General features: G+C 40.3%; 1 protein-coding gene across 1 annotated transcript; it reads right to left on the minus strand.

Moving 5' to 3' along the window:
* Nucleotides 1-324: 324 nt before the first annotated feature.
* HS3ST1 (heparan sulfate-glucosamine 3-sulfotransferase 1) lies at nucleotides 325-13,044 on the minus strand. The gene is made up of 2 exons (XM_068188691.1): nucleotides 12,888-13,044; nucleotides 325-3,012 (listed from the first exon to the last, which is right to left on the minus strand). Exon 2 carries the CDS (start codon nucleotides 2,882-2,884, stop codon nucleotides 1,922-1,924), a length of 963 nt encoding a protein of 320 aa, XP_068044792.1. The 5' UTR covers nucleotides 2,885-3,012; nucleotides 12,888-13,044; the 3' UTR covers nucleotides 325-1,921.
* Between the last annotated feature and the right edge of the window lie 8,578 nt (nucleotides 13,045-21,622).

Consider the following 21,622-nt stretch of genomic DNA (forward strand, 5'->3'; position numbering starts at 1 on the left):
TACACAAAATCCCCCGAATTTCTCTTTTCTAAAACCTTAATAGAAGCATTATGGTGTTATGATTCCATTATTTTTGGCATCTGCCTCATGTAAGATTTGACATTATTGCCACCAGAAACTTTCCCTACTTGTTGTATATTCTGGGACAGCAGTGGACCATTCAGGCACAACCCAGCAGCAAACTGCTTTCATATCAATAGCAACAGGCTACAGCTGAGCTCTAAGTAACATTTAGCTGAAATCTAAACTGGAGTTGAATCCTAAATTCTGGTCTTCCAAACTAGAAACTGAAAAAAAAAAGAAAAAAAAAACAAAAAGGAAAAATGCAATTCAGAAAATATTTTATTGAGTACAATACCATTTCATTGTAGGCTTTATAAAACACCACCAACCTCTCTGAGGCTGAATACAGCTTGGGCAGGTGCACAAGGAGTGGGAGAGAGAGGGACAGCATCTGCAAATTTTCATGCAAGAGGCATAATATGGGATATCTGCATCCAGACAATACCTTGTCATAGTGCCCAAGTTTGCACTAGCTCACCAGAAAAAAATGAATGAATCTACATTTAAATTTTATAAAGGATTGTAACAATCAGCTACAAGTTCAAATTTACTGGGTGTTGCCATTGCACATTCAAAAACTAAACTCAAGATCATGAAATAAAAATCAGTAGCTTGTATTGAAAGTACTGTATGAAGCCTTGCGTGGAAACTGGATTAACTTTTAACTCCAGAAACTGATGGTTAACAAGATATAATAACCACTGCAGATAAGGACAGCTGCAGTCTTTACCAATGTACTAACATCTAACTTCCATTTTTAGCAGCTGGAAAACAAGGCAAGTTCCTGGAATTTGGGTTAATCTCACAAGACACATCTAATCAAGACCTGCCATCACAGTTCTTGGAAGGGAATTAAACAAACAGTAGTTCACAGGCAATTTTAAGTTGCTTGAAGCAACTGAAAACTCACAGAAAACAGCCTTAAGTAGGGGAGAAATGTGGTAATATTTATATGAATGAAGTTGCTGCTTACTGGAATGTAGACCAACTAATTTTTCTGGTGTGTTTATTTTCAGTGATGGTAAAGCGTAAATGTGCTATGAAATGTAGGAACAGTCAAAAGCAGCCTTCAAAAGTCTCTATATTGCTTAAATTCTCGCAACCATATCTCTTTATGAAGTATGCATACATTCAGAGACTGGAAGTTTTTCAGATTGACCATATTTCTACAGCTAACTGTATTTTATGAGCTGCTCCCCACAGAATCTTTAAAAATCTGCCATGAAACCTGCACTGTACTGCCAAAGAATTGAGGAGCACTTGTTATAACAGTGAATATGAACGTTAAGTACAGCAGTTAATATATCAAATTATACAGAGACTTCCATTGTCCTTTGGGTGTGCATTTCCCAACATGTGTATGTACCAGCACTTTGACAGGAAATCATTTCATAAAGCAGGATTGAACAATTTGTTAACTACAATAGTATTTTCAAATGGAAAAGAAATTATTAATTCACACTTCAAACTAAGAAAAATGGAAAGGTAAAATTTAGAATATTCATTAGCAATTAGAGAAAATAGTCCAGGAAGGCCAAAGTATTCAAATAATTCAGAAATGTTCTGTCAAAATGAATCTTATTTATTAAAAAGACAACACATTCTCAAGAGAGCACCTTCTGCAATGAAATAATTTAGTTTCTTCATATAGACACATCATACACAATGTTAACAACCATGAAAAACAATACAAAATGCTTTCAAATTTAACAAGTAGAAAAATATAACTAGTATATATGGCAATTGTGAATCTAATACTGTACAGAAGTATTTATGGATTTTACAAATAAATAATAGCTTAAATGCCCTTTTTAAATCTTCTAACTGTACACTGGAACATAGGTTCTGAAGCTCACCACTAACTTGCCACAAATGTGTGCCAGTCAAATGTTCTGCCCACAAGCTCAAAAAACTTCTTGTTGGGCTCATGGAAATGTTCCTGCAGTTTCTCGAGTAACCGGGTATCTACTTGTGGGTGCGCTCGTCCTTTGGACTCATGTAAACAGCGCTCTCTACCACTGTCCCTCAGGCAGTAGAATCCCTTAGTTTTATTGAAATAAAAGTTTGAAGCATTTATCTGTGGTGACAGCTTCAGAAATCTCTCTACCTTTTCTATTTCTGGAAAGGGATCTTTGATTAGTTTATCCCCATCTACAATGTGGATATGATCAAGAGGAAAATACTTCAGCCAGTTCTGCATGTGAATGTAGTATAAGCTTCTGTTTATTGCCTTGTAGTCCACATTGAGTTCACCATTTTTTATTAGGAATTGCTCAATGGATGGGTACGGCTTGTGCTTCTGCATGTGGTTGTAGAACACTTGGGTATAATCTGATAGTACTCTTTCGCTTGGGTCTCTTAAAATAAGGAGTAGTCTCATGGATTGGTTCATGTTATAAACTCTTTCAGGCACTTTAGGTGATGTGAAATATGCTGGAGTTTTTTCCACGGTGATCTGATGGGGATACGAGAATGGCATTTGATTAATATACCACTGCAATCCATTCCTGTAATGATCTTCCCAGTCAAAGAAGTGAACTTCACTTTCTGCTGCTGCAATATCTGGATGGAGACTCAACATCTCTAACAAAGCTCTTGTTCCACCTTTTCTCACTCCAATAATAATAGTCTGGGGCAGCTGCTGACATGATCCATTAGAATGAATGTTTTCCTTGAAGTCATTTTTCTGAGATGTTTTCTTTAAAAGCTCTCTCTGAACAGACTGAGAAGAAGTCTCAGCATTTGAATTTATAGCTGGTCTGGAAGGCACTATCTGAGGTTGAACAATAAGAAACACAGCTCCCAGCAGAAAAGCTGCCATGACAGAAGTTCTTAGTCTGCTTTCACTCAAGCGCGTAATAGGGCATAGAGAGATTTCCACCAAGAACAACCCTTAAAAGTGGTTTTTGTTTTGCTGAGCGGATGTGTATTTCTCAAGCAAAAACTTCGCTGAAAGAGGGAAAAAAAAAAGAACATTATCTTATATTCAGCCACACTGCAAATATCTTTTCAAAACTGAACAAACTTTAGTTTTCCCAACGCCAGGCTCATAGATAATTTAGTGTAATTAAATGTTTTAAAAGACAGACATATGCAACAATGCCATAAGAAAATTATTTCCAGTGATCAGGAGGCATGAATATTATAAACCTTTCATTTGCACATGGGATATTATTAGTTATTATTTTTTTTTAAATCTGATTTCCTTGGAGTTGAACCACAATCACAAGACAATTGGTTTTTTAGTCTACAAGAATAGGTTTGTCTTAGAAACAAAACATGAAAAGGTGTGGACGGGATCAAAAGAGCTTGCCTAAAAGCTGAGGGTCTTGTAGGATGTCTGGGAATTACAGCCTCTCAAAGAACTATATAACAGCAAACTTAGAAATCAAGCCTCCTGGGAAAAAGGCTCATGCAATGTAGATAGAGCTGTCCAACATGAGAAGGCAACACTCGCCTAGCAAGGAATTAGGAAGAGCTCTAGGTAAATAGCACATCAAAGAAAAGTTGAATTTTGTGTCATTTTTAGAGTGAAGTTAACTGTTGCTTTGTGCTTAGTGTTTCTAAGGATAAAATAGGTGGCTTGCATGCTGGCCCTGCAAAGAGGTAAGATAATGAAACCATAGACTATAGTATGACTGAATCAACAAAACACTAGAAGACCTGTCGTTCCCATCTCCGTACTCAGGAAAGAAAATACACAATGGGTACTTCTGAAGGTCATTTCATGAGTTAGCCAGCAAGCTGCTGTGATGTAAAGAACTAAGTTTAGGCTTTATCAAAAGACTACTAAATACCACCACTGAACACCCTTTAAAGGTCAGGGTGTTTTTAATGCAATGTTTGAAGTGAAACTGTTAGAGTTTCACACATAGTAGAGCTATTAGATTGTTGCAGTATGAGCAGGCTGTGTACACAAAGTCCCTGAATTACAACGTCTTCCAAAGACTTCATACCCTCAGTGAAGGGCTGGTGTGGATTTCAGTACTGCCTAACTCCACTTAGAAGTAGTAGCCATGACAGCTGAGTACCTGACTGCTTTGCCTTAGTAGGCTACTGTAATTATGAATTTAAGCCTGGAACAGCACATACTGTGCCAGCTAACAAGGGCTGAAATATGAAATTACATATGAACAACCTGAGGAAATTCAAGGGCTAGGTTTTGGAAATTCTCCAGAGAATGTGAAAAGAAACTAATGACTTTTCCACAATAACCTAAGTCCCAGTGCAACAAGGACTAATGATGTGTTTCTAAGTAATCTAAAGTTCTGTTTGATAGCTTTGCATTTACAGAGGTCGTGACTTCATCCTGAACGGAACAGCTCCGCTTCCTGATGTTTTCTACTGATTATCACTTTGTTGCTTTCCCTTTCTCCATTTTTAACGGGCTACAAGGCAGCAATGTTGTTAGGAAGCAGAAATTGAGGCTGGGAAGAAAGAGAAGCAAAGTGTCATGATAGATGTGAAGTTAAGAGAGTGCTTCCTCGTATGCCCACAGGCTTTGAGCTTGTGGCCATACCTTGTCTCAGGCTATTCTGTGATGTCTGATGTGAGGCAAGTTTACAGAGGAATTTGGGGTTTTTCCATTTTCGGCCATGTCGTGGTTTGACATGGAAGTGATTTTTTTCTTTTTTCAGGAAGTTGGGTCAAACCAATCAGTGGTCAAGTTTGGATATTGGCACCTGAAGTGACCACTGAAGATAGGGATACGCCTCTGAGAACACAGGGGGTTAAAAGCAAGAACTCCCAAGAGCTCGCTCTCTTTGGTTCCGGTCAAGGTGCTGTGCGGACCTCCCCTGCCCAGCCATGGGGCTGGGTGGGGGAGGGGAAGCCATGCGGCCTGGTCGAGGTGAGCCGAGGGGTAGAGGGACTGGAACCGAGCCAGCTCCTGTAGACAGAAGGGTGGAGAGAAGCGGAGATGTCTTTGTCATCCCCCCCCCAGAGGGAAGAGATAGAGAGTCCGGACGGTACCTGTAACTTTGCCGGCGCGGAAGAGAAGCGGGGGGGGGGGGGGGGGAAGGCGCCCAGCCTTGGCCTTGGAAGTCGGCTGCTGGGCAGAAATATCAGCCGTCCAAGGAGTCTGAGCTTTTAACCCTTTCCTGAAAAATGAAGGCTTTGTAAAATATTGCTCCTCCTTGATTTGAAGTAGAAGAGAGACAGTCTGGGATCCGAGATGATAGAAGAAGAAATTCTCGAGTTAGAAGGAGATGATGGAGTGGCTTGTGGCTGGACTTCTCTTGTTAGCCATAGACTGAACCAAATTCTCCTAACAGAAGCTGCACTTAGGGTGGTGCGTTGGTGTGCCAGGAGACCTGTTTCAGTGATCACCAGCAGAGGAGTAAAGAGAAGGTGTGGAGAAGCCCTCTATCTTCAAGGAAGAAGAAGAGGAGAAAAAGACCTCTGTTCTTGGACCCTCAGCCCCAGGAAAAAATGGGGGGGACTGTAGTCCCAAAATGAGAAACTGAACTGTTGTCTCTTTTGGTCCATGGCAAAGCATCCTTAAAGGAGCCCTATGAGCAGTCTGTCCATGCCCAGTGGTGAGAGCACTGTGACATGGAAAGGAGAGTGTCACCATGGCAGATTTTCTCCGGGCGGTCGCCATGTGTGACATGGAAACACAAGGGTGGCAATTGTGTTTCCTGGGGGGGGTCTGTGGCACAGGAGAGACTCCTGTCTCCCTTGAAAGATTGAGTATTTGAATATCTGAAGGGTGGCAACTTGATTAAGATCCTGGGTGGTGTCTCACTGTTAGGTTTGTTTAGAAATTAGGTGGGAGGAGGAGGGGTGTTTTGGAAAGTCTTCATCCAAGATTTAGTGTTTGTAGTTTTTTCTAGTAGTAGTAGTTTAATAAAGTTCTTTCTTTGTTACCAAGATGAGCCTGCTCTGCTCTGTTCCTGATCACATCTCACAGCAATTATTTAAAAAAGTATATTTTCATGGGGGCGCTGGCATCGCACCAGTGTCAAACCATGACAGGCCACTGTTAAGTTTTCTCTGCCTGGAAGAGTTCCATTTCGTCTGTTGTCATTAGTCTGCTCTCCCTGTCCCCACCATTCCTCCTAATAATTTTCAGCTTTATCTATATCACTTTTAACAATAAATAGTATTAATAGCCCCACAGTGTGGATGTTGATGGGGGAAGACACTGGGTGACAGAAAATTCAATATAGGTAAATTCACTGAGCTATGCTGCCGCAAAATTCAGCAGCAATGGGAGCACAGGATACAGCACCAACCAGATTGGATCAGTGACTGATGGGCAGCTCAGTACATAAGAACAACAAAACACCAACTCTGTTGAATTTTAAGGTCACAGATTAAAGGAATAGCCACTTACTTCACAGTATATTTTAAGTCACTGGCTCCATAAATAGTAAGCCAGAGTAGTTGTCTTAACACCTTATTGGAAAAGCGTAATAGGATTCTAGCAAGGAACGGGTTGAACTGTGTGGAAATAAGTGAATTTAAAGCCTTCTGGTAGGAACAGTTATTTCTTAATAGTCAGGTTGAAATATGCTATGCTAAAAGCGAAGTTCTGTAACAGACTGTCTCTTGAAAGATTAAATTTTAGCTGCTGGTCTCATAGTGACAACACACCGCTGGATTGGTGGGGGGGGGTGTTGATTTTTTTTTTTTTTGCTGTTGTTGGGGGATTTTTGGGGTGTTTTGTTTTCTCTTTGAAATAGAAAATTAATGCTATATATTAATTCATTGGGATTCTTAATTTGTAACTTATAGTTTGCATACTAGTCATTTGCCAGCTTTTTTATTCAAGCCATCCTGTGGCTGAATTTAGCATAGGGGCTTTTGAGAAAAAGACATAGCAAGGTGTTTTTCATTCTAGCTCTACTCTTGTCTTAGCTGGCTTCTTTGAAATCAGAATATGTGGGACATTACAGATGTGGTACCAGCAGCCCCACTTCAGGCAGGTTTTTGAGCCTCAGTGGAGCTCCGCCTCAATGTCTTCCCATTGTTAAAGACTTCTGTGGGGCACAGCTTTTTCTAAATGCACAAAAGCAACTGTTTCCTGTTCTAATATGAAATCTTATTATAACATAGGGATATCTTTTGTTTCAGACATACAGAATTTAATTGTTCCTCCTCAGCTATTTGTTCAGGTGCACATCCTCCACTGCAGAACACCTCTACCATATCAGTAGCATTTATCTTATGCACTTCCAAAAAACCATATCAGTAACTATGTCATTCAGAGTACCCATATGCTATTGTTGTTTTGTTTGCAAGCAATAAAGCTTTGTCTGTCTTTTCTTTCCACTCTACTTTATTTCTCCCAAACTGTATAGGCCTGATATCTGGATCAAGTATTTTGTTTTGTTAGACTAATGTAACACAATGGACATGACAGTGCCTCTAAATTCAGCATAAAATACACAATGTGTGAGAAGAGTGGTCTTCAGGAATAAAGCAGCACATAAATTGGTTGTCATTCAGCTCTTATATCCTATATTCTCTTTAATGTTTTAGGTAGATCTGTAGTTTGCTGTCGTCTAGAATTACAGTGGTTTATATAAAATGATGCAAACATCTATTCCATAGCTTTATAATTTGTGGGTCTGAAAAACTCTTTCAACAATAAGAAGCATGCACTGAGGAGTTTAAAGCAGGCACTTCGCCAAGTTACTTTTCTGCTTTAAGAATTCTTTTCACTGCATCCACAAGTCATGCAGAGCATACATGACTTGACTTGATGACTCTGTATTCCAGATTAGTTCAAAACATTTAACTGACAGCAATTACTTTTGTATTTGCTACAAGTAAATGAGCAAGTTGTAAAAGAAACACAGTTTATGTTAAATGGTGCTTTGAAGATTATACCAAGACTTTTCAAAAACTCTGATTGCTTTTGCTTAATCTTTTCTTCAGCTTTTTCCAATTAATTAGTGAAATGTGCCATCCTGTTTATTTAACCAGATTCAATGTGGACTTTATTATTAAAACCTCTTCAACAGTAATAGTAACTTGGAAATAAACAGAAAATTTAATCAATAAATGCAGAATGAAGGCCAGAGGCTGTCATATGTCATTGACTTTTAAGCATGTTTCAGTACTCTTTAAAACATGTATCACTATTTTGTAATTTCTGATATTTCTTACCATTTTACAAAGATATTTTAATGCCTCTGTATGTGTGTCGCCAGTGACATTGCCTAAACCTTCTAGATTATATAGACTTCTTAGTTTAATATGCATTAACAAATTAAGGTAGTTTCTTCCTGGACTGATAATTTCATTTTTGCTGGGAATTGGATACGGTTAGATTTAGCTCTGAACTGTCACAAGAAGCTCTGGGTTAGCTGCCTAAGTGGGTAGGAAGAGGCATAAGGAGTGTGTGTAGGGCAGTCAGTAAGCATCAGACAGAGTCTGCTGGCAGATTTGACAAGAACCTACCTCACAAAAAAAGCCCACAGCAACACACTGAGAGGTTCAGCAGAGCTAATGGGACCCAGTTACTACCAGGACAGTCGCTAGGAGAGGTAAGACAACATCCTTTCCGTAAGCATGCAAGGGACTTCACCTTCATTAAAGGGAAGGCGTGTTTTCCTGGTTCTTTAGGGACTGTGGACAAACAGGTAAAGTTTCAGATGGCCTCACTTTATTTCCTTGCAGAACTGAATCCCTTCACTGGAGACATCTCTGCACAGCCATCTAAAAATACAGTCTGGACTGAATGAGAACTATACTTCACTTGCTGAAGTTTGTCTGTAGAGGGAGATTAGAGCTCAAAATCTGAGTGAGACATTCTGTTCTTATAAAGAACACTTAGTTTTGCTGATGTGATAGAACCTCAGGACAGTTTGTGGACTGTATTTTCCCTTGCACATATTTGGGCACACAGTATTGCAAAATATAAGACTAACATTGCTGGTTAAACCAAGCTGTGCAGTACAACCCACACATCTGCTATGCTGGCTTCTTGGTAAAAAAAATTCCCCTAACTGAGATAACCAACTTCCTAAACTGATAAAGACTCAAGGTTCTAAACATTTGTATTCAGTGATGTGCTTTAAAAAAAACTGAACTAGAGCAACTGCAGTGTACTTGAAATCCTTCAAGAACTCATTGATATGAACAGTATATTCCTATCCTCTAATAGGAGACTCTGTCCACCGTAAGATATATTGCTTAGTTGTTTATATTAGCTGAAGTGCCACTTTGTACCTTGGTAAAATAAAAATTTCCAGTACAGCTATCACTTAAAGCTCAACCAAGAGCAGGAAAGGAAAGGGAGCAGGTGTTTTTGTTTAAAAAAAAAAAAAATAATTCAATTTATGAAATGTGTTTTTTCTTGAAAATATATTCTGCATTTTTTTTTATCTATTAAACTGTATCACAATGCCCTCTCCATGATGAAATTCTTCCTATACTTCCCACTGCATACACTTGTGGTTTTTAATACTATTTTAACAAAAGTTTTGAACACTTGCCAATGAATGCTTGAATTCTAGTTTCCAGTAATTAATTACAAATTCTTTCACACATTATTGAGTGCTACAGAGACAAGTGTAATAAAGGAAATAGAACTACATACTACTGAAGGTCTCTAAAACCATAAACTATTGATCACCCCATGATATATCAAAAAAGTCATTTGCACAATAAGAAGGGACATGAAACGACATGCAACTGTATAAAACCTGTCTCACAGTGCCTAAATGATAGGTACATTTCCCAATTATATTAAAACTGCTGCACAACCAGCAAAGATTAAACCATGGCTTTAACTTTTATAGTCAGATGTTAAGAAATCTAATAATAATTTCAGTGCTGTTAAGATGAGATACTGTCTATCAGCACTAAAACTTCAGAAATACACTTTAAAAGGTTGATAAATTTTCAGAAGAAGAACTTCACAAAATGAGAAAGGCTGACTTGGTAGGAAGTATTTTTGGCTGAAATCTGCTGTATTTCTGCACCTGCTGTGATAAATACAGTCTATGCAAATTAGATAGGCCACCAGTTCATGACTTCTAAAGGAGTTCAGCTCCAGTGTGAGCAGTAAGGTAGCAAATTTACAACAGACTGTGGTTATATATAACATGCACTCTTTCTTAAGGTCAGAAGGGACCATTCCAGTCTTTCATGTCAAGAGATCATAAAAACTGTTAGAAGAGAAAATACTGTAGATTTCAGAGAACCTCATGCAGGTAAAAAAAAATATGGGACATTACACCAGAATAAAAATAACTTGAAAAGCTCAGGGTGCACAAAATTTTTTTGTACTGAATAGTAATATGGAATCCCCTTAACCCCCTCTAGTAATTTTTTTTAACACCTGTCAGGATTCAATTTTTTTTGTGAAGAGGGTACACTGTACCACTGCCTTCTCTAACCCCCTATAAACCCAAATGCTAAATTCAAACTCCAGAAAATACTCCCCACCCCACTTTCCAAGCAAAATGGGTCACATTCTAATTAGGAAGCAAAAGCCTATTGAACAGTTAATAGAATTGCTTCCTAATTCATCAAAGCTGTCCCTAAGAACACAGCCTGTGTGAAAAGATGTCTCTGTCCTGTCTTGCCCCCTTTCAGTACAAAGGCTCACCTTAACTGGATATATTAAAATAGGGAACACAGGAGACTAAGCAATCCCATTTTCATTTCCTCTGCCAAGCAATTTCTTGCCTCTTACACAGGGATGTGGGCTCTGTTTCAAATACAAGTATTTAAAACAAAAATAAAAACAAAACAAAAAAATCTCCACACCTCAAAATAGTAATTTAGCTTGTATTCCAAGTAGACTTCTGTGTCTTCCAGTCTCCTGCCTTCAGAATAACATTGGAGCAGGGTGAATACTGGTGAGGTCATCACTGTATTAGACTTAGCTAAACCAATCAATTTACTAAACAAAGCACTACACAGTGACCTGGAGGGAACCCTCATGTTCTAGAGTGACAAATGAGATGACCAGCAGGATCTCCCATCTTGGTCTGCCTTAGCATATTACTGTTTTGTTTTTATCATTATCAAAAGTTTTCATGGAAATCCATCAGCTCTGACATATTTTTGGGCTCTGATATCTTATGCGTTGTGAGTGGCATTTCTAAATGAGGGAAGGGAGAGATCCCAGGTTAGTGAGACTAAGAAAAACATTTTTAATTTCCTCTAATGAAAAGCAGAAGAGTTGTATTTATCTGTACATACATGCATGTATTAGAAAGTGTTTTCCACCCATTCTGTTTGCCTGTGCAAGCCTATGGCTAGTTCAGAATAACCAAGGTATCCTGACAAGGGGACGGACACAGGCGGGAACCTGGCAATCCTGAGGCCGGAATGTGCTCTGTCAAATTAGGGTCTCTCCACTGCAACAGCTGGCCTTGCTTCAGATGCATAACCTCCCTACCAGAGGTAATTTTTGTTATGTAGTATCAAAACCCTCTGCATTTTCCAAAGAGGAAAAAAAACCAGGGTGGGTCCTGAAAGGGTGGATGTGGAAGAGAGAGCTGAAGTTGATGTCAGTGACTGTGCTTTTACTGAGAGGTGTTTGTTTCTGAGCAATGTGAGAAATTCACTTATTCAAGAGTGTAAGAAATGCTAGCAGATGTATATTGCAACAGTTATTATATTTATACTTACAAATTAAGCTTGATAGAGAATATATAGGCATTCACCAAACTGAATGTGTTCTACTATGTTCCATTTGCCATACATACTGCAGAGGCTCCCTCTCAGTGGGAGTGGGCACTGCATGGATCTCTCATACCAGAAAGATGCTCCCTGCAGACATTCTATCCCCATGCCGTTCAAGCATGATATTCCTAGGACTTCCCAGGTATTTTTTCTTTCCACACGAAAATCCAAAGAGGAACAGTCTTGAAACCGGGAAAGCTCTTAACCCACTGCACTGACAGAGAAAGGAAGGAGAATAATGTACTTTAATTCCCAGTCAGCTGAGGTGATTGAACTGCCTGTACTCAGCTGTGTGCCCCCTCCTGATTTTTGAATGTCTGGCTGGTAGACGAGACCAAACCCAAACTCTTCCATCTGAAGGTTATCACCCCTCCCTCTCAGCATCCTTTTACCCCCAAAAGATTTGAACTGCATACACCTTTGTCCTAGGAAAGCACACCAAGAACTGCAGTAACCAAGCCTTTGCTGTACTACTCTAGAGTGCCAGTCCTCCAAAACAGAAAAGAGCTCGAATTAAGGCCTTGTGCCCTCCTGCCAAGCCCCAAGGACCACTGTGCCCCCAGCCCCACGCAGCTCGCCAAGTTCCAGTTCAGCACGCTGCATCCCGCCGGCTCCAGCATTATGTGAAGGAGCGGATCGAAGATGCTCAGCAGAGCTTTTGCAAGTGTTCTCCCGTCAGGCAGGCGCCCCGCTTCCAGAGCCCTACCACTCTGCCCTTACTTGGGCTTGTCATTTTACCACAAGAGAAAGAAGATGAAGTGAGTGCCCAGAAGCCGCACCTGGCCAGGTGCTGCCGAACACTTTGCTTCCCACCCACGCTTTCTCTCCTACCCCCTCTCCCGGCAGCGCTGTCTCCCAGAGCCTGGCTCGGCGAGTCCGGAGGGCTGAGGCAGCGCCGCGCGTCCCTGCCGAGGCTGGGGACAGCTCTCAGGTACGGCCCGGCCGGGCAGACGCTCCCCAGCCCCACAGCGGCGCTCGCCTGCCGCGGCCGCGGGGCTCCCACCTGCCGGCGGCAGGTGCCGGGCGGGCGGCGGCGCCGGGCGGCAGCGCCAGCGCGCCCCGGGGGCGGCGGAGCCCATCCACGATCGCCGGCACCCTCGCCCATCCCTAACTTCCCACGCTTCCCGGGCAGCACCCGGCGCGCCGCTCCCGTCCGAGGCACCCGCGTCACTCACCGCCGGGGCGCGGAGCCGGGGGGCAGCGCTCGCCCCGCTCTTCCATGGGCGCCCGCGGGTGGCGGCGGCGTCCGGGGCAGCGCGCCCGGCAGCGGCGTGCGGGGGCTGCGAGCGCCCGCTGTCGCCCGCCTCGCCCGGCCGGCAGCGCCGCAGCCCGAGCCTGGCGCCGGCTCGTTTGTAGGGCCCCGCCCGCCCCGCGTCACGGACAAGCCCCGCCCGGCCCCGGGCTGCGAGCGGCAGCGCCGGGTGCGGAGCGGGGCCGCGCCGCCGGGGTGTGTGTGCCCGCGAACGCAGGACGGTGTGCAGACAGCGGGGTTCGCCCAAGTAATGCTACAGGTCCGGGAAACGAATGGCTCTGCGCAGCAAGCGCACCTGCCCCCGCCTCCATAGTACCTTGAGTTGGGAGGGACGCACAAGCGTCGAGTCCAAGTCCTTCAATTGCCTCCTTCCTGTACTTGTAAAAATACCACCTGTGCACGGTTGCATGAACAACAGACTTACAGCACTTGTATTTACTACTTCTTATTTACTTTCTTGGGACTTTACAAAATGGCTCTGATTTTTTTTTTTTTTTTTTTTTTTTTTTTTTTCTCCTGAAATGCTTTCTGTTCAGCCAGATGAATTTGAAGCAGGATGGATGTCTGGAATGACGGAATGACTGAAATAGTGCTTCTTAAGAGCTGTGGGGAAAAGACTTTCTGGGGATTTAAGTCCTAAGGTTAATTTATTGAAATAGATCTTTATTTACCATGAACTGAACTGTGGTTTTTTTTTTTTTAAGACAAAATGAGTTATAACTGGCATTAACATACTGTATCCATTATCTCAACAGCCAAACTCTTGAAATTTACTGTGAGCAAAATACTAAATTCTCAGTTGATTTTGATCAATTCCTTGTAGTTTAACAGATCTGACACAGGTAGGGTGTTCCCAAAGAAAGTTTGTTAGCACTGGTTGTACACAGGTCTTAGGTTTTTTGCCTGAAATGATGTAGTTCAGACAGTTCTGTCAGGACTCTTGGATGTATCTCATCAGGTTTCACAAAGTTGTGTATGCTCAGGTTCTACAAGTAGTCACAAATGTGATCTGTACTTACAGTGGGAGGTACTTTGTTCCCCCAGTCCCCATCCTGCTGTCCATCCATGACAGAAGTGTGGGAAGAGTGGTTGCCATTGAAGGCTGAGGCAAAAAAGGTGTTTGGTACCTCAATCTCCTCATCCATGACCAGCCTTGTTTATCAGGTGGTTACAGCTTCCTCGACCCTCTCAGCAGGGATGTGTCTTCTTTAGCCATGGCCTGTGACCAGCTTGCACCTAATTTATTCCTTGAGTGCTGGGCTGTGAGAATGTTGAGTCACACTTACTCACTGCACCAAAAACCAACGTAGTGCATGAGTGCAACACACAAATATTCATGTTGTATATTTTCTTATATCCTTTACCTTCAGCCTTGGCCTGCACTGATAATATAACAGGAGGAAAAGCTACCAATTATGGAACTCTGCTTTCTAACCACGACTTCTTGTTGGGGGAAGCAAACAAAGATGATATGTTTATTAAAGTATCACCAGCAATTTCAAGTGGATTAGAAGAAGTAGCTGTGTTTGTGGAGTTATTTTGTTTACAACCATTTACCTCCAGCCTTGAAATATGTAACAGAACATCTGAGGAGTGAAGAGTACTCAATTATGTTTTAAAAAGAATATCTCCACGTAGAATTTTGTTAAAGGTTTTCAAGAAACAAATGTAAGTACTTCAGGAAAAATAGGACGGTGTAACTATAAATGTATTTTATTGTATATGCTTGCATATTTAATATTTAAGATGTTTTCTGTATTTAAGTGAACTATATCATTGCAGTGTAGTTGCGTTAGCACCAATAGATATGTACAAATACTTTTAATTTTTTTAAAATAGAACATTCACAAGACTGTTTACTGAAAAACCCCAAACAATAATACTGTCTTTTTACTTTGTATTTTTATACCTTTCTGGATGTTTTATTATAAATCTGAGAGTCTAGTAGAGAAATACATTCATTTGTGATTAGCCTTGCTGTTTAACTTGGATATTTATGTCATGACTGTGGGTTTTGATTGTCTTGGAAACAGGCTAAAACCAAAAAACTTAAATGTTGTTCAGCTGCTATAGACCCGCATAGTTCTGTCATGAGAGATCACTGTTTCTTCCATGTGATCTATAGATCAGATACCACAATACTTATTTCATGTTTAATACCCAGTCTTGATATAAAATAATCAAAAGATGAAAAATTCATAATTTCTTTATTGTTCCAATCATGAACTATCTTTGGTGTCAAAATAATAACAGAAAGCATCTGTGTACCTTTTTATCTGAAGGTATCTAAGTGTAACTTCAAGTCACTGCTTTATATTATCACCTTCCCAGGTAGATTAAAGATATATTTTGCCCAAAAACATACTTTCTTATTCTAATTAGGTTATTTCTCAGTATTCTTTTTCTCTTTTAATAAGCTAAACAAAGTGATCTCTCGCAGCATCTCACAGACAGGCTCAAGAAAGTTTAGATTTAATTACTTTTCTTCACTTTTCACAAGGTCTCATCAGTGAGTACAATACTGATGCTTAATATTGACAATAGAAGCATTTTCACAATGCTTTGATAATGAATCCCAATTGCCAATAAGGTTTCAAGATTTACTGGTTGTGCAGCTCTTAAGCTATTTCAAGTACCTTTCATTGCTATGTAATCCTTTCTTTGTAAATTCAGATGTTCCAAGCTACTAAATCTGATGCCTTATGAGAGTATTTTGCCTTCACACTTCTCTTTATCGAACAAATTTATAATCTCAAAGCAGATTTATTTGACATGATGGTGGTAATTTTTCTTCAGCTGTGGGTAAAGTGGTAAGAGAGAGTGACATTGAGTCAACAGTGGCATGTTTTTATTTTGCTAATTGAGTAATGACTAATTTAGAAAAAGGAAATGAGAATTCTTTAAGTCAAAAGAATGAGAAAGGAAATGAAAATTATCAGTGCAACATTGCTAATACTCATTTATGCTTCTTTCATTAGTCCAAAAATGAAGATGTGAAAAATGGGGTTACCAAAGTTCTAGCATATCCTGAATGACTGACATGTGCCATACAGGCAAAAGGAAGGGTGTTATGCCCAAAGATTAAATTAAATGGGAGCCTGCTTAGAGGAGAAATTCTGCTGGAGGAAATAGCAAATGATTCAGAGCCAATATTGGATAATTTGGGGATTGAGCTGAGGACAAGACCCGTGTTAGAGACAGGAGGACAGCAGAGGTGGGATGCCTGAACAGCAGGGAAGAAGGTGGTGACTCAGTGGAAGCAATGTGGCTCCCAGGACAGACCCCAGTGCCTCTCAGTCAGCACTGAAGGTGGCTTTAGTGCTGGCTCAGCTGTGGAGCTGGCTGAAGCAGCTCCCAGTACAGCCTGGAGAGCACTGGGTTCATGCTGTCATAAGCATCAGAGGGATTTGAAAACTTTATTTCAAACACTGTGCTTCTCACAGTAGGTGTTTTGGAGATGCAGAGGTGGAAATTTGCTGAAAGAGCAAAGTCATGAAAGTTTTTTAATTGAAGAAGCAGAGCTTTCTGTGTACAGTCTATGTTGGAGCTGCCTGTTATGCAACAAAATTTACATTTGTCAGGTTGAAGTAATGCAGATATGACTTAAGAATTCCGACTCACAGATTTCTATTTTGTCACCGGCAAATACTCTAGGGAAATCAGGGAGGAATTAATGGTATTATGGTATTATGCAGTCAGCTAATGGAATTCAGGTGTAGAAATTTAAAATACAATTAAATAGGTATATATTGTAATGTTATTTGAAATTCAGGAAATAAAAGGTGTGTTACTTCAGGTCTAAAATTTATAGAATATATGTCTAACTTAGGGCAAGAGTGTAAAGACATGAGTAAGGCACCATTTTGACTAGAAAAGCAAAGGAAGTGAAAAGGGTAGGGAAGTATGGAAAGATGTTTGTAGTTGGGAGTGTGAGGTTATTAGGCAGCCTTTGCACAGGCAAAGTACCTCTGAAGAGAAGACCTGTCCATCAGGTGGAAAAAGAAGGTTGGTTGCTGACAGTAGAAGGCACAGCTGAAATAGGAAAACAAACTGTGGGAATGAGACTAATTCTGAATGGGTAGCAGATTTGAACAAAGATGCAAAAGGCTAATCTGTAAACTTTTTGACAGCTGAGTTTGCTTTTCAGGTGTCCAGTGCTGTTGATAGCCAGCTCTACTTCTCAGAAGCAGTGATGGTGCATTTAGTAATAGTAATATTGAGGAGATGTAATATTGTGGTCCAGGCTGAGAGCCATCACTACCATATATCCTCTCTATGGTCCAATATATTTTAAAATTAAGTTCACACCTTAGATTAAGCAGTAAAATGCATAAGATGTAGCAGATAGAAAGGAGCTGTGTGAAAAGGACCAGACTAGTCTAGGTACAATAATGAAGGAGGTGCAAGAAAAATCTAAAAAGCCTAATCTCATAAAAATATTTTCAGAGATTATTTAACTACAGAGAATGAATAAGAGCTTGCAGTATAGATGAGCTTATGAAAGCAAGGTGGAAGTGAAGCATGCAGAGAGGAACCTTACAGTGAAAAGAGAGGATAAATTATAATTAAGTGATAATATTGAAGGTTTCCAGAGAAATAAATAAAGGATTAGTCTGAAGATTCCTCACAGCCTTGCCTCATAGCTCAGTTTAGACTTTTATTTAAAATGATCTCTATGAAGCATGCAGTGGTGCCATGGCCTTCTAATTAATTTTCTTTAGTCAAACATTCTCAGGTTGGTACTTCCTGGAGTTGAATATTGAGCATGGAGATTTATACTGCTTTAAGAAAGACCTGTCAAAATTCTGTAGTTCAGCATAAACTTTTAAGACCTTTCCTTTCCCTAACTGTAGTGTTGTTTGCAATAAGAAACAGATTATCACTTGGTGATTCAAGACTCTGAATGATGGCTTTTACATTATCTGAAGAATGTTGGTTTTAACAAAGTAAAGGAAGAAAAAGATTAGTAGTAAGTTGAAAATGGATGAGCTCTAAGTTCCAGTTCTGTGTCATTGTCATAGCTTTGCAAGCAATTAAGACTTTCTTTGAGAATGTAGGGTATCCCTTTCAAGTAAAGTATTGTTGTATAAAGAGAAAGGGATAGGTACAAAATGTTAATTTTTGCAATGTCGTCTTCCCAAACAGCTGTGTGAGTGTAGCAGAGTTGCAGCTGCATAGGATTTCCCACCTTTCTGTTCTGGGTGACATCCTAAGTCTAGCAGAGCCTTGCAAAGGCAGCAGAGCTTGCAGGTGCGGAAAAGGCAGGTACATGACTTTCCTCATCTTCACCTTGCTGCTGCTGGACTCATTTGTTAGGCAGCTGAGTTTGCTAAAGCAGGGGAAAACCACCAGTAAAGAGAATCTTTTCCTGTTGGTTTTGTGCAAGCTGCTCTGGGAGGACTTCCTTGTGGTTGGGAGCTGGTAAGAAAAGGTTAGGATCCATATTTTCAGGTACTTAGCCACTTGAAATCAGAAGAGAAAAGTCAAATGCTATTATATCCATTGGAAGTTGCTAGCAGCACACAGACCCTTTCACTCAGAGCAGGTGACAGCAATCCATGCATCTGTGCCCTGCTGTGCAGCTTCAAATCCAGAAAAAATGCTAAAGATGGTGGAAGGAGGCAGTGTATCAACAGGTTGCCTTCCCATTTGAGCATTATTATGCTTCCAAACTTGCAATTTCAGACATCTCTCAATGTCAAAAAGCCTCTTGTTTTATTTGGGTTTATTATACCTTCAGCCTGAGAGCTGAATTTTTTTCTCTATTGACAGCCTTGTACAAATGTAAAGAAATAGCCAGAAGGTCTCTATAAGAAAAGTTAGTCCATTGCTCAGTCTTCAGGCTACTCTAAATTAGGAATGATTGGCCTTGGGTTATTTTAAGAGAAAGATATTAATGATAGATATTTGTGATCTTCAGAATGACAATTTCCATCTCAGTTTTTAGAGGGCATTGCTGTGATTGAAAGAACTGTTCTGCATTTGTTCTACCCCTCTTTGTTTTTCTGTACCTGCTACTTAATGGAATATATTATACCAGATGGAATTTTTTGTTTTGTTTTTTGTTTGGGTTTTTTGTTTGGTTCATATTGGGTTTGCTACTTTTTGTGTGTGTGTATATCTATTGCTTTCTTTAGAAGCAAATCCCTGTTAAGCCAAAGTTACATGGTTTGTGAGAACTTAATAGTAATAGGCCAGAACTGATCTGCATGCTCTATTCGAATTGTACTCTACTGGTTTTCTTGCTTAGGTGAAGAAACAACTTTCTGTTGAATTTATACTCTGCAACTCAAATGAAAACCTGCATGAGGTAGTAAATACAAACATATTTCTTCTAGTTCTGCAGTGTATTGTTGAGGTCTAGTCTTTACTCAGCCTTTAGTGTGTGACATGGGCAGGAAATCAGGAATCAAAATGTGTGCTATACACAGCTCACTCCTAGACAGAGCCTGATAGCACTGCAGCTCTCTGGGATGTCTGCTGGCTTTAAAGGGATTCAATAGAGGCAAGGCCATGGCCCACTTTTCTGTCACACAATCAGCAGGAGGTGAATCATACCGTGTGTTTTCAGGAGTAGGAAGTGATGGGGCACTCTGAAGCCAGCCTTCCCATGGACAGTGTGTTTACCTGCTCAGGGCCAAGACTGGGACCCACTCTGTAGTCATTTGTCCCCGTGGTTTATGCTACAGGAAAAAATGCCTTTTGACTGCAGGGTCTTTTCTTATTTCAAATAGAATGTAACATCACTAAATGCACTAGAAGCCTAAAAAAAGCTGTCATTGCTCTTAACACCAAAAAATGTTCAAGCTGCTTCTGATAGCTCCAGTAGGGGTATGATTACCTTAGATGAAAAGACATATCCAGACACACAGATGCTTTGTAGTCTTTATTAGACAGAGTTCAAGGTTGAATGCTTTCACCTACCAGATGATGTCCAGCATGACTGTGTTCCTTGAAGGCCACTGTTGCTTTTAAAAGCATTTGTTGGTTTTCTTTTTTTTTTTTTTTTCTGTTGTGGACTCAAACCTTAACACTCAGCTGTGGCATTATGATTCAAAGTGCTGCCTACGATCAGTGGCAATCAACTGACCTTGCAGAGCAAAGTACATTTAACAGAGAAAATAAAGCATGATCCCGGTTTTCATCAAAGGCCACTCATGTAATGTGGGCGGGTCTGTGTTTGCCTTTGTGGCATGTAACTGCCAGTAACACCATCAGAATTACCAGGTACAGACCAACTGGGTTGTGAAACCTGAAATACAGAGTGGAGTCCAAGGAAATTAGATGACCCATGTTGCAGACAGAATACAAGTTCAGTGTAAAATATTTATTGCACCAAATTATCGTCGTAAGAGTAATAAAATGAAGGCATATTTGTAGGTTTCACAGTGATATATTTTTATGAGCTTAGAGCCGCTGCTTGTGTAAATTCAATAGAGAAGCTGTTTGGACTTGTTTCAAATTTCTGTAGCTACGGGGGAAGAACATTTATTCCCAATTTCACTTGTTAGAAACAATGAAAAGCAAATCTTTAATATCTGTTTACTAGAATATATAGCTTTAATGAAACTCACTACCTTTCTGAGTCTGGTTCTTTGACTTCTCCAGAGATGGATCCTGGTTATCTAGACACCGAGGGACAGGACTGACACCAATTCTTTATGGGCCTTTTTAGAAGGCACAGATGAAAGTACAGATGTTTAGATGGATTCAGATAAAGTAATCATGTAGTCAGATTAGAGTATTTCAACTGGTTTTGCTGAATATTGAAGGAAAGATTTATTTGTGAAATTCTGCCTAGATCTTCCTGGTTTCTTGGATTGATTTTTTTTTCCCCAGGTCCTCTGCATCCTGGGGCTGGGTGCACTGGCAGGATCCCTAAATTATCCTGGCTCCCTGGTTGCAAGAGTCTTCATTAGGCAGGAATCCAGCCCTCAGAACTGTTAAATATTGAATGGTAGTTGGTAGAAACTTCATTTGGAAATACCAAAATCATCACAAAGATGGAGTGACCCTTATCTGCCTAAGCCTGTAGTAGTATGCCTTTCCTGTGCCTATCTTGACTGAAAGGCAGTCACACCTGATGGGTGAGAGAGCTTTTATTATAAAGGAACTCAAACCCACAACTGCTTCATGCTCAGTCGCTTAGGGTAAAACTTGTTTTTTCTGGCCTAATTCAAGTATTGATCTGATTCTGACTGGGACCAATTTCAATCTGGTAAAGGTTGTTAGAGGTGGTAGGGCCCTTGGGTTGTGTACTGGCTGCATAAGAAGGCTGTTCCTGGGATCCTCATTGGGGATGTCCCTGCATTCCTACAGAAGCCTTATTATATAAGCCAGTTCAATTCTTTCAGTGACAGAAAAGAAGGTTGATCGCAACTTCATAATTAAAAGCAAAATCTAACATGATTGAATAGAAAATATATTTATATATATGTAAAAGTATTAAGTACAAGAATAACTTACAGCTTTTCCTGAAAAGTCTTTTCCTCCCCTGCCATTGTTGTTCTTGCTTCTCTGTTGCATATGTCTCAGCTTAATGATTAGTATCGAAAAAGAGGGAAAATGCATTTTAATTCAAGTAATTCAGTGTTTTTTTGGACACAAAAATTTTCAAAGAAAAAAATAGATTTTTTTTTATCTCCCTCTGTATATTCT

This window comes from Anomalospiza imberbis, chromosome 4 (genome assembly GCF_031753505.1).
Source record: "Anomalospiza imberbis isolate Cuckoo-Finch-1a 21T00152 chromosome 4, ASM3175350v1, whole genome shotgun sequence".
In the NCBI taxonomy this organism is placed as follows: domain Eukaryota; kingdom Metazoa; phylum Chordata; class Aves; order Passeriformes; family Viduidae; genus Anomalospiza; species Anomalospiza imberbis.